The sequence below is a fragment of the Brassica napus genome, chromosome C7 (assembly GCF_020379485.1).
Source record: "Brassica napus cultivar Da-Ae chromosome C7, Da-Ae, whole genome shotgun sequence".
Classification (NCBI taxonomy): Eukaryota; Viridiplantae; Streptophyta; class Magnoliopsida; order Brassicales; family Brassicaceae; genus Brassica; species Brassica napus.
In genome coordinates, this window is record NC_063450.1 from 28,697,363 (window position 1) to 28,711,555 (window position 14,193).

General features: G+C 34.6%; 2 protein-coding genes across 2 annotated transcripts; both read left to right on the forward strand.

Annotated features, from left to right (window-relative positions):
- The first annotated feature begins 4,571 nt into the window (after nt 1-4,571).
- Nucleotides 4,572-7,192, forward strand: LOC106394814 (scarecrow-like protein 32). The gene is made up of 2 exons (XM_013835366.3): nt 4,572-6,215; nt 6,587-7,192. The coding sequence occupies exons 1-2, from the start codon at nt 5,323-5,325 to the stop codon at nt 6,993-6,995; spliced, it is 1,302 nt and encodes a 433-aa protein (XP_013690820.2). The 5' UTR covers nt 4,572-5,322; the 3' UTR covers nt 6,996-7,192.
- Nucleotides 7,193-7,261: 69 nt separating this feature from the next.
- Nucleotides 7,262-8,890, forward strand: BNAC07G15900D. The gene is made up of 2 exons (XM_013835403.3): nt 7,262-7,405; nt 7,821-8,890. The coding sequence occupies exon 2, from the start codon at nt 7,844-7,846 to the stop codon at nt 8,717-8,719; it is 876 nt and encodes a 291-aa protein (XP_013690857.2). The 5' UTR covers nt 7,262-7,405; nt 7,821-7,843; the 3' UTR covers nt 8,720-8,890.
- The last annotated feature ends 5,303 nt before the right edge of the window (nt 8,891-14,193 follow it).

Genomic DNA, 14,193 nt, shown 5'->3' on the forward strand with positions numbered 1-14,193 from the left:
TTGGTATACATGAATAATACGGCCTCGAGTTTTTGTCCCCATGGCACCAATGCATATGTCTCTCTCTAATTTTGTTTGGGAAGTAACTTCTTACCTGTGTTATTTATCCGTTTTATAAGTCTGTGCATTAAATTTCCTTTCTAGTAGGTGTCAGTAAAGCCTAGTGCTTTTTAGGCCTCTTAATATTACTGTACTATTAACTGCTTTAGTGAAAGCCCAATAGATTTTTTGCCCATTGAGATATGTAACCTACCAAGACATACTCTAGTCAGCCATGTAGATTGACAATAATACTACTACTTGCCATAATGATTTTTTTTTTTTCCATCTATTATTATTATTGATGGGTCAAAGCCCAGAAACCAAACATCACAAAGGCCCAAAGGGCAAACTAAAGAAACGTTATGGGCCAAAGCCCAAACAAACATTAAACCGAACCCGGCGCCCCAAAAACCCGAGGCCACAAACCCAACATCCGAAGCCCACTAGGCTTTCCCCATGCACGTGTCATCCTGTTAACAGAACCAAAACACGTGTTGGACTCCTCACCGATGAGGAACATGTGTTGACGACACCTCCATCTCCCCTGTATCGAGATTCATCACCGGAGCCACCGGTGTTCACCGAAGATACACCGGAAAGAACCCCTCACCATGAATCTACCGACCCAAACGAAACCTCCTCCAACGGCGATCAAACTCCGCCCTCAAATCCACCAAATCCTTAAAGAGGCCGATCAACTAGAGCAGCCTCGAAGAAGAACGAACCACAGATCTACGCTTCCATAAAACAATCGTCTACGATCGATCCAAGAACAACCAACATGGAGTCTTAAGTCGAGAGTCGATTGAGCAAAGAGAAAGCAAAAGCATAGATCGGAGACCGGTAAAAGCCGGCGAAAAACGATGCTGTCAGAGCCACCGCTTCCCGAAGACGAAAGCCGACGAACCGATGCTGGCGGAGCCACCAATCCTCGGAACCCAAAGCTGGCGACGACGGTGTAGAGAAATCACCGACTCCCAGAAATCAAACCTATAACACGGAGTTAGAGAAACTCCGACTGAAGTTCATCTCATCCTTCCTCTGTGTCGGATCGAAGAGAGAGGACAGAGCTAAAGGAGAGAGAACTACTTGCCATAATGATACGGTGAACGAACCGAACTTTTATATCCTTTTCACACCAATAATTTTATATCCGGTCAGATCCCGGAAGAAACACATTTAGTGTTACTAAGTGGACTATCCCGAAAGCGTACCACACTGCCTTACCCGAGTTTGGAATACCTTCTGACTAATGCCAGAGATGGACCAATCATCTGTTATGGTCCACCATGTAAACTAGTTGGAACAAAACCTAAATCCAAACTGGCCAAGTAATGATAATTAGTTCTCGGGGAGAATCGAAGCAGCATTGACGTGGGTTCACGCCAAGAATTGGGTGGCTTATAATATAGTTATTCAAACTAAGTGTGATCACTTAATTGATAATCAAACACGTGAATCGTGTAACGATGTAAGGAATAGAGTAATTAATAATATCATGTTTAACCAATTTACCCAGCTAATTTAGCTTGACCAAAATGAAAATTAACTCTTATGGTGGACAACGTAGTGTTTGTCGTTGTGTCTAATTCAACATCGAGTAACGAAACAAAACCAAACCCTATCATGTCATCTAGTCCCTGTTATCTCAAGGCAAAAGAATCCTCCACAGAGATTCTAAACCTCTCTGAGGAGCGTCCGTGTGTAATATAAATTTAGATTTGATGTGTCCACTTAGTTATATGTGTATACTTTATCGGATTTTTCTTCCTCTTTTCGCTGTGTTTTGAAACCGACCGAGATCCGCGGTTAAACCGGTAAATCCAATGACCCAGAAAAAATTTGGTTTGGGTTTTATTAAAAACCCAATATTTAGAAACCCGAAAACCCAGTAAAACCCGAAATCCGATACTGGTTGAACCACCGGTTGAATAAATAAATAATTTTTACTTGTTTTTTAGTTTTTAATTATGTTTTAGATTATGTTTTATATTCTAAATTTCTAATTAAGAAGTTAGGTGCTGACGAAAAAAAAAAGTTAGGTTTTCTCTTTTCAGTTTTATATTTGTGATTTTTAGATTTTAATGAAGATTTTACTATGTCACGTGAAGAAAATGAAGTGAACAATAATAGAGAGAACTAAAATTAGTTGATGTGATTTGGTGTTAGTTTATTTCTGTTATTGACAATTTATTACAATGATCTTTTTTTTTTTTAGATTTGAAGTTTAATTTATTATTCATACTAGAAATTTAAATATTTATGAATTTTATGTCTTAATTTTTTTTAGATGTCATAACTCTAACCTTGTTACAAAAAAAATTAAATAGTCTACACTATTTTTTTATTTTTTTTATGTAAAATGAAAATAAAAATATAAAAACTAAAGTTAAGTATTTTCTAAATGCTTTTAAACATAAAATATATACATATCCAAACTATTATATTATGTTTTAAAAAACATTTAGAAAATATTAAAATTGAGTTTCTATATTTTTATTTACATAGCTAATATATTATTATATAATAAAATTAATTTACTTATTAACCCGCGGTTCATCCACGGTCGATCCAGTGACCCAGTGACCTGATTAGTCGTTCGGTTCAGTGTCCGGATCGGGTTTAAAAACATTGCCTTGTTTTCTACAAGCTAATATACTTAAATATATATATTCTTAACGGTATTATGTAGCATCTAGTATAATCGCCTTAGTTAAACATGGATCTATAGGTATAGACTTATTTTTGGGTTCACCAACCAATAGGATTGTGTTATTTCATATTCGGTATCTTTTAAAAAAAGAAAAAAATATTGTCAAATTATATTATCTTTTTAAAATTAAAAGGTAAAAATAAATAAATAAAAGTTAGTAGTAATTACAAAAAAGAATATTTTTAACGTCGTCAGCAAAACATTAAACCCTAAATCCTAATCCCTAAACCCTAAATCCTAAACCTTAAACCCTTGGGTAAACCCTAAAACCTAGAATAAATCTTAAACTCTAGGATAAATCTTAAACTCTAAATCAAAATCACTAAACACAAAAACACTCAAGGGTTTAGGGTTTAGGATTTAGGGTTTAGAATTTTAGGGTGTAGTGTTTTTATTTAGAGTTTAAGATTTATCCAAGGGTTTAGGGTTTACCCAAGGGTTTAGAGTTTACCCAAGGGTTTAGGGTTTACGCAAGGGTTTAGGGTTTAGGGATTAGGATTTAGGGTTTAGTGTTTTGCTGACGATGCTGAAATTTTTTTTTAATTCTTTTTTCTGTAACTGCTATATTTTTTTACTTTTTTATTTTAAAAACATAATATAACTTGATAATATTTTGTTTTCTTTTTTTAAAAGATATCGAATTTGAAATAAAGAAATCCTATTGGCTGGTGAACCTAGAGATTCACCCTATGGGGTGAACCCAAGAATAACTCATAGGTATATATGTGGCTTGCTTTAATATGTTTCTCAAATCCGAAATGAAAAAAAAAAATCTCTTTCAACTTCCACATGGTATCAGTATCATGACCCGTACGACCGTCGAGGTTTTCTTTAGTAGTAAAGTATTTTAGATTATTCAATGCAATATATCAATAAATTAATATAATTTGATGTTATATATTATCTAATTTATAATAATATTTGTGTGGCGTATAATATTATTATTATAAATTTTTTATTTTTTTATTTTTGTAACAAAATTTATTTTGAAAATATTATTATGAAACAATATTGATTTACATTATTTTGTTTTATTCTAAATTTGAAACATATGTGGAAACTAAATTAAGTTGAACCTACATAATAGAGAATTTGGTATATAGTTATTGATTAAACCAATTTAGTATAGATGTTTAAATAATAAACCGAATTATTTTTTTAACTTAGGAGAATACACAGACGTTAATAATAGTAGAGTAAAATCTTATATATACGATATGAATAAAAATCAAATGTTTCATCTATGAAAGAAGATGTATATTAGTTGTATTACATAGTAAATACATTTAAAGGTGAAACTTCTAAGTGGTATAAATTAAAAAATTACATATGAAATAAATCATAATTTTTGTGCTAAATAGATAAGAATTTTTTTTTTTTAATTAGAAATAGAAATGAATATTTATTTTTAAAAACATCATTTACAATACTTCTTAAATTGAATTTTGAAAATTAAATCAATTTAAAATTGTTATTCAAAATTCAATTTAAAATTGTTATTATCATTAAAATATTATTAAAAGTATTTTATATAATTATTAAAAAAATTACAATCAAAACTAAATTAAAATTTAGTTTCTATTTATATTTTGTGATAATTAAAATTTTAATTAACTAATTTCGAAAATATATTTTAAAAAGATTCTAAAAATATTTAAAAGATTTTGTTAGATATTTCTTTATGATATTTATTAGTATTTGAAATAAAAATAAAGATATTAAAATTAAGTTATGTAAAATTTAATAATTTTTCTATGGATAGTCCAAATAGAAAAATCACACATGAAATAAGTCATAACTTCTATGACTTCTATTTTAATAGTATAGATAGATACGTGGATATATTGACAGCCGCAAATGAAACTAAACGTTTCAACCTCTACTCTTATATGCAAATTATTTTAAAAAGCATGCGTCTTAAATTTATGAATTTTAAAATCCGTTATAGTTAAAACAAATAATTAAGCTGCTATGATCTGAAAGATAACGCATGACAACGTTTTAAAATGTAGCAAGCTCGAAAACAACGTCCTTTCTGACTAAATAATACTAGTACTATACACAGGCAGGCAAATGTCTCTTTTTCCAAAAAAAATTTCAGTTAGTATAAACTATAAGTAATATCTATATATGGAACGTACAAGAATTTGGAGGGAAAGAGGACGTCATAAAATGTTGAACTTCCACGAAATGATAGATTTTTTCTCGATCTATACATTCAATAAGAGACTGCCACCCATAAATGCTACACCAAAGTTTAGCTACTTCAGACATATTAAGACCTAGAGAAACGAATTCGAAAGCACATGACCAGAAAAAGCTGTCTGTACACCTACGTTTTTGTCCCGGTTTGAGGATCAAAACGGTACGTTTCATATTGACAAGCTACTACTCGATGTGTCTGGTCTCTTTCTTTCCTTCTTGCCTGCACACTCATTCGTCCTTGTTCTTTTTGTTTTCTTTTGCTCTATTCTCAAAACATACACATCCGCAGTTAATATTATTCTCATCGCGCGTTTGCCTTCATATTCTTGAATCTCCTTATGTCTTTTCTCTAACATCCAACTATGAACAAAGCCATGATTCTGAACCCGACCCGGCCCGTTTGGCCCGGTTTCTCTTCTTCCAAGTCCCTATGCGGCGATGCCAACTGCATGGAGCAGCTTCTCCTCCACTGCGCAAACGCCATCGAATCAAACGACGCCACGTTAACTCAACAGACCATTTGGGTCATCAACAACCTCGCTTCCTCAGACGGTGACTCCACACAGAGACTCGCCTCCTCTTTACTCCGTGCGTTAATCTCACGCGCCGCCACCAAATCACCCGCATTCTCTTTCCTATCCGTTGCTTCCGCATCCCATGAAACGCTTCACCGCTTCTCCGTCATTGAGCTTGCGGCGTTCGTTGACCTCACGCCGTGGCACCGTTTCGGCTTCATCGCCGCCAACGCAGCAATCCTCGACGCCGTCAAAGGTTACTCCTCCGTCCACATCGTTGACTTAAGTTTGACTCATTGCATGCAAATCCCTACTCTTATAGACTCCATGGCAACCAAACTCATCAACAAAGAACAACCTCCTCCGCTTCTCAAACTCACCGTTGTCCTCTCCGAATCTCCTCCGCCTCCATTGCTTGGAATCTCCTACGAAGAATTAGGGTTGAAGCTAGTGAGCTTTGCAGCCACACGTAACGTAGCAATGGAGTTTAGAATCATATATTCTTCTTACTCCGATGGTCTGTCCTCTCTTATCGAACAACTGAGATTAGACCCTTTGGTCTGCAATGAAGCTCTCGTCGTTAACTGCCACATGATGCTCCATTATATCCCAAACGATACCCTAAGTTATTTAAGTCCTTCACGGTCATTATTCTTGAAAGAGCTCAGAGATCTAAACCCAACTATGGTAACCTTAATTGAAGAGGACGCAGATTTCACCTCGAGTAACTTCATCGCCAGGTTTGTTTTTTTGGACTATACTACTACGTTGCACTAAGATAAATGTTTTTTTTAATGTTTCACAACATATATATTTTATGTTATTTATGCCGAAATTGTAAACTTTAAAAAAATATTTGAGCTGATTAAATATTATTGACAATTGTAAACTTTTTAAAAATACATTTAATGTATTTTCTTTAACATACTTGAAAACATTAGAAAATCTATCTTTAAGAAATAGAGGTAGTAGTTAACTAATTTCTTGAACAAAAAAAAAAAAGATTTAACACAGAAGTTTGATCCTATGATGTGGTCACCATGAGAAGCAGTGAATTTGACGTTGAAAATGAAACATATTATACTATAATGTCATGTGATAAAATGTTTAGGTTAAGGTCACTCTTCAACTACATGTGGATCCCTTACGACACAGCCGACACGTTTTTAACATGTGGGAGCGAGCAAAGGCAGTGGTACGAAGCGGATATAGGTTGGAGGATAGATAACGTGGTGGCCAAGGAAGGTGCTGAAAGAGTTGAGAGATTGGAGCCAAAGAGCCGGTGGTTCGAGAGAATGAGAGAAGCTGATTTCACGGGAGTTGGGTTCGGCGAGGCGGTAGCGAGAGAGGTTCAAACGATGCTAGAGGAACACGCCGCCGGGTGGGGAATGAAGAGAGATGTTGATGATAGTGATGACGTGGAACGCTTTGTACTGACGTGGAAGGGACATAGTGTTGTGTTTGCCTCAGCTTGGGTGCCAATGAATAGGGTTGATGGATGTTCTCACGTAGAAGCTTAAAATTGGATAAGATATGATGTTAATCGTATCCACAATCAAGGATTAATGCTAATAGTACTTAAATTAGAAGGCGATGTGAGAAACAACAGAAAAGTGTAGGGGATTCTTAAGTTTCTAACCGACCCGACCGGTTATGTATGAATGAGCTGACTTTCAAACTTATTATCAAGTAGTAGTAAAGTAACATGATTGGTCCGCTCCAGCTGTGTAAAATTTTGCACGTGCCGCGTTGACTAGACGTTGACTCTTACAAAGCAGAAGCTTCTAAAAAAGAAGCATATGCGATCTATCCGTCTAAATTTTCCCAAAAAAATCCTCAAGTCGCGATTAAAACCAGAGTCATTTACAGTTCAAATCAAGCTCGATTTAAAGATTCTTCATTGTTTTTCTTCTCTGGTCTTCTTCTCAAGGTTAGTTGAATATTGCAGTTTTAATTATACTATTTTTTGGTTCTCCGTATGCTTTTCCGAATCTGAAAACAACTTCATGTTTCATTATTCGCGATTGAGAATTTATAGAGTTTAATTATGTTGATCTCGGGATTCGAAACTGGTAAAAAAATCTTTTATTGTGGTAGGTTACTGTTCAGTGTTTAGTTGTGTCTGTGTTAGTACACGAATGGTAATGGAATCATGTGAATGAATGAACTTGTAAAAGTTACTTACTTCAACAATTCCCAATCTGGGTTTCGCTAATCTCATCTCAATTCCGACAATTGTTGTATATTGCAGTTAGAGTTGACCTTCTTCCCTCGTGGTTTGACTGACGTATACGGTTCCTGATTGGGTTATTTTTGTGAATTTCTGTTTTTATTTTTATATATAGGGAGAAGTTTGAAGGGACCCAAAATGCCAACGGGCCAGCGTCGTCATGTCATTCGAACAGATACTTTGGAGTTAAAGTCTCAGCTTGAGATGAAGATTGGTCGGGCCAAAACAATGAGCTATCTTAACCTCTTATCGAAATTCTTGAGCTTGAAAATCAGCAAATCCGATTTCGATAAGCTAATCGTCGATACGGTGAAGAAGGAGAATATCAGTCTACACAACGCTTTGCTTAGAGGGTTGATCAAGAATGCGTGTCTCTCAAATACACCTCCTTTGATAGGGAATGGTGTTTTTCAGACAAGTCTTGGTTTCAATTCTTTATGCAACGACCTTCCTCAATCATCTCCTTGTAAAGAAAGGACTCAACGGAGGTTTAGTAAAGATTGTAATGGAAAAAGCCAAATCACTGAGGTTGTTTCTTCTAGTTTTAAAAAACAATGGTCAATGGAAGATGGTGAAGAAGTTGACCAGTTGATTCGATGTTGGAGAAGTCAACCTATCGAAGCTCCTTTTGGTGTTAATCTCAGAGATTTTATCAAGAGAAGACGTCATGTTGGGACGTGTTACTCCTCTCGTGAGCTTCCTGACTCTATTTCTTTAAAGAAGAAACTCGAAGATGAAATGAAGGAAGAAGGAGTAGAGGTTTCGTTTGGTTTTGCTAACTCGTTGAACGCAGGACTCAGTGTCTTCTTGCAAAGACTAATCAAACCTTGTCTGGAATTAGCGGCTTCAAGGTCTAGTAGCCGAGGAGAAGTATGCTCTTCTTCAGTATCTATGGTAGATTTTCACGTAGCTATGGAGTCAAACCCGTCTATACTTGGGGAAGATTGGTCTTCAAAGCTTGAGAAGATCCGGTCAGCTGCACCGGATTTGCTTTCAGATTTTCAGACAAGCTGACTCTATAACTATAGATAGAACTGATTCTTCAATTACAGAGTTTGTGTTGAGAAAAACATCTTTAGATTTTGTGGTGTATATATGTCTTGGTGTTTAATTACTTGTGCTGATCTTGTATGCTTAGGTTTTGATTTGTTAAACAAACTTAATAGAAGAAATCTATATTATAATAGTTAAGTTTTTACTCACTCAACATTTATAGTTTTGTACATTGATGGCCGAAATCTAATATATATGTCTGAAGGTCGGAAGTCATTGGTTCTTCGGCTTCCTCTGAGGATCGGACCTATAAGTGTATTATGAGTTTCATTTTTAAATGAGATTCATCACGTTATATGAAAAAATCTCAAGTTTGCAACAATTATAGTTTTTCCATATTATAAACTGTTGTCGTTTAACATGAGTTTGGGTTTTTTTCATCATTGTTTCAAATAAGTTTGAGTTACAGAGTTGCGCCGTATGTCTGTTCGTAATCTATTTTTTCACCGGTGAACTCTTCATGTCCCCATCTTAAATCGCTTGATCATAAATGTTCATGATTTGTAGCCCTTCTGTAACCCTATATATATGATTCTCATCTTTGATTAACTTCAATCTGCATCTCCACAAAACTCATTGATTCCTCTTAGCTTTAACCATCTTCTAGAAAATGTTTCTCTCTGCCTCTCCAGTTCCTCAAACCAGCATCCCAGCGTCTGTCACTCAACCTTCGAGTCTCTCCGTCTTGGTCGTAGTAGTCAGAGCATAGCCTCTGGCTTCCTCAGTTTATGGGATTTCCCGAATTTCAAGAAATACAGGGAGTTTGTGGGAATCACGGTTCTCTTCCTTAATGAAAATGTAAGTTAATCTTCGATCTATCACACTTATTTAACATAATTGTTTTAATTGATTTCGTGATTCTTTGTTGAATAATATTATTTGCAGATTCCGTGATTCATGGGTTTACTCCCGTCGGACGTGCTAATCATTACAGGCCATCTTTGAAAGCAGGTTTCATGTGAAAGTCGATCGTTTTGAGGTTGCTAGGTGCTCAAACATGTACAAGATAACTGATCATCCATTCCTCATGTGTTTCATCTCACTAACCATTATTGATGAAGTCATCACGGGTGCTCCTGAGACCAATCTCCAGTCAATTAGGTTGTTCGACAATCTCCAAGTGATTGCGAGCACAAACCTAGAACACTCAGGTATATTATCATATTGCATTTGGGTTTATATTATGTTTCGATATCATAACTGATATTTAAACTCGCAGATGTGGTTGGGCAAATCTGTTATGTCCAGGGCTCTGACTTCACCAAAGAAACAACTCGAGTCGTTATCCGTCTCCTTATTGATCCGTAAGAAACAATCAACACATAATTATGTTTATATTATTGTATATATTGTGCTAACATCAATAATCAAAAATATCTCATACCCAAGATTTGTGGTCGTCTATTTATCTCTCTTACTTATCAATCTAATTTTACACAAATCTTTATTTTACAACTTAAAGAAACCACAATAACCCAAACAATCAAATCACCAAAAACTAGAATCCCAAAAAAAAGACGAATCATTAATGACCACCTCTCTTTTTGTTTAATCTTACAAATAAACTTCAAAACAAATATATACCAAAACAATCAACTCAACTAAAACTCAACGACACATACATTGAGCCAGCTAAAAAAATACAAACTACACGACCAGTTATTTAACAATTTACAAACTTACTTTCGCATATGCTTACGAAGAAGACTAAGACGACAACCAAGATCAGTGAAATTACCTAAACAAAAAGGCAGAGTAAGTTACAAACTCTAATAAATACAACTAACAATGATTTTTGTTTGCATATTACCCATCAAATAAAAAAGAAACAAACACAACCACACCAGGAGATACAAGAGACAATCCCAACAGACACAAAGGCGGCAATAACATCTCCACCTGCTCACTCCTCTTGTCTTATGAAAATAGCTTACATGTTCAATGTCAACAGGCCAATGCTATTGTCTTCTTATTAGAAATACATATATTCGTTTAAAACCCATTAAGGTCCAAATACTAATTGTCACTTATTTTACAGTTATTTCTACAAGTCTTCATGTATTTGTTTTAAAGGTCCGGTAAAAGCAACAAGTTTAAAAATAAAAAAAACATATAACCAACATAATAAGAATAAAAAAAATTATTACTTACACACAACTTACACAACTAAACTGGAGAAAAAAATATCCACAAACAAAATGTACTCTCAACAACCTTAATATAATTTATGTAATCTCAACATTACAAGTAACAAATCAACAGTACAAGAGTATTCACAAACCCTAAAGAGCTTTTGATTAAGCACTGTGAAGAGTATTCACAAAACCTAGAAGCTTCCGCTACATCAAAAACAAACAAACAATAAGTCTTAGTGACACAGCAAACAACACCACGAATTATATCAATCACGTTTAGTCTTTCATGAATGGAGAACAATGCATACACAGTTCATCATCACAACTCTAACCATATAACAATAAAAAAACTTGAAAAACTTGAAAAACAATGATCAACTCAAAACGCAAAATTCACACCTACAATAACTCTAACAAATTAGATGAAACAAGAACTCGGTCTACAACGCAATGTAACTAGTAAGGTAAATGTTACAGCCAAAAAGAAAGCATCAGAGTTGCTTGCAAACTTCTTTCAGCTTTGTGTCCACATTAGAAATGACTTTCACGGGCTTTTCTTTCATTTGTGTATTCAGGCCCATTAAGACTACGGCAATAGACTAGGCAACTTTCAACGGGGAAATAAAATAATTATAGGTGGGTGGCTCCATCTCAAGGAATTTAAAAGGCTCTTTTAGGCCACCATTAACCGGAGTGTTTACTCCGATGCTTAACCACTTTAAAAAAAAAAAAGATTAAGCAGTAGCGTTTAAACAAACGCAGTAAGCGTCGGTTGTTCCTACTGTTCGCGGATTCCACTGACACGTGGCGGTCCGCGATTGGTTCATTTTTAATTTTTTTAATTTTTTTTTAATGAGACAAAAAAAAAAATTAAGCACGATCAGATGCTCTTAGCAACATGAAGCATGGCATTTGACACTTGGACATCTAAAGAAAAGATAAGATACTCCCAAGACTCAAACGTGACCTTCGTGCATAGCAAAAATCGCAATAATTCTTTCAAATAATTTGTTGGACTCTGTATATATATAAAAGTAAATAAATGAACATTTAAAAAAATTTCATTCAACTTTTTCTTGTTCATCTTATCTGATGATAACGTTGAAGGTGATAGATCAAATCAATTACTTATATACGTTTACTTAAGAGTATGTGAAAGTAGCTTATACGTAATTCTCGGTTTTATAAAACGTTGCTTATTACTGAAATAAACAGTTCCAACCTCGAGATGTTTCCCAGGCCATTAGTCATCATAATTGCCATTAGTGACACGTAACTGATAAATCACTTGTTTAATCATCTTGTTTACTTTCTAATTCTAATAATCAAGCTCGTGATTATGAAATGGGAAGCCCGAGGTTCAGAAATTCAGAAGGCCGTGATCCTTGATTTTCTCAACATGTCTCAAAGCGATATTCTATTTCCTTATAAAAGTAATACTACAACTAATGTTCAAAATACACCGTTGATAAACTATAATAAAATGCGAAGAGCAACTTTACCTTTTTCCATTGCGCTTAATTTTTATTTATCAAAACCCAATCTTCAAGAATAGTCTATATGTTTCATGAGTACAGTTTTTATCATTAAGATTCCTTTAATCAAAAGTTGTGATGTAGGTATACGTATGTACTAACAAAATACTATGCACACATTTTTAATTAGATGTAAGGATGTTGTTAAAATATAGTATTTGTTTGTGTAAAAATATAATAAGACAGCAATAAGAACTATATTCAATTGTACTTTGTTAAATTCAAACTTAAATATTAACAGTTTTTCAAACTTTGAATGTATATTTAATTTCTACATGCATGTGGATTAACAGTTAACTACATCTTAGTCTTTTTATATTTAACATCATAGAGTCTTCTTAGTTGCGCCTTTTTAATGATATGAAAGGGAAAATTTCTTTTGATGAAAGTTAAATTTAGAGGGACTTATCGTATAAAACCAAAGTTAATAAATTTATTGAAGGGAGTCGTCCAACGCGCATGATCGTAGGATAGGAGGGACAAGACATGACTGCAGGAGTCAGTATCTCGTTTGCTTCGAGAACCTACGAAGAAAGACGCTCTTCCTCTTCTTCACAACTCTCGATCGTTTTCATAACCGAGTAGACTACATGCATATCTAATTTTGTTGGGTCCGATCCACATATTTTTTATTTAACACATAAATTATTGATTTAAAATATTGTAGACAACAATTTTCGAGGACTGAGTGTGAGCCACTCCACAAACGCGGCGTCGACCGGACCCACGGCTCCATGCCATTGCCCCTCCTCTCTCCGGCAACGCGTGCGGCGTGCCTCTCTCTCCCTCCTCCCCAATTGCGTGATCTTGTAGTATAACAGATCGTTGCCTGCATTTATAAATAGCGATGTTATATGGAATTAGTGGTTTGGTTAACAAAAAAAAAAAGAGAGAGAGGGTTAGTGGCTATAGGATTTTAATCCGATTTTTAACACAATGTAACCTTCCATTTTTTATTAAAAAAACTGCTCAACTAAATTGCTTATACGAAAGTTCCGTACGTTGTCAATAAGGTAAACATGTACCCATGAACATATAGCTGGGACTAAACCCCTAATAAGTAGGAATCCCACATGGAAATTTATCCCTACAAGTTTTAAATGCTATATTGAAGATCTATATATATAATTTCATCATCTACCGACGAAGCAAAAGCCAACCAGCAATCCGAACGATCTATCATGCAAACTAAATATGTTGAAGTTGTCACAAAAGTATAAAAATGGATATGACATTAAGATGAAGTGTTGAGATCTCTCTCCCTCCCCCCCCCCCCCCCCCCCCCCCCCCCCCCCCGACTTTCTCATTTCGGAATAAGCCTAATTAGCTTTATCAAAAAAAAACTAATTAGCTAACTCTTACATATCATGCTTCTATATGCATTGTTTATTTCTAAATAATCTCTTATCGTAAAATTTAATTATGATTCGTGAGTTGTAAAAGATTTGACATTGTTCCCGTTACAAAATACATAAAGACTTGACTTTATAATTAGAAGATAAAATTAACACAAAACGGCCAACTCTAAAGCCATGGCTTGTATTAATTTAAATTTGACATAACATGCAAAACTCAACGGGATAATAAACTCCCATTTTAGAAAATAAAAGTCGGTCCAGGAACATTTAATCAGAAAACATCTTCATAAAATAATACTAGAAATAATTGTGATTATTACTTACAGAAGAATTATTTGATGACTTTTATGTGTGTTTCGTAGATACGGTGGAGATCAGATCCTGTTGGGTCAGTTTTAAGTCCTTTG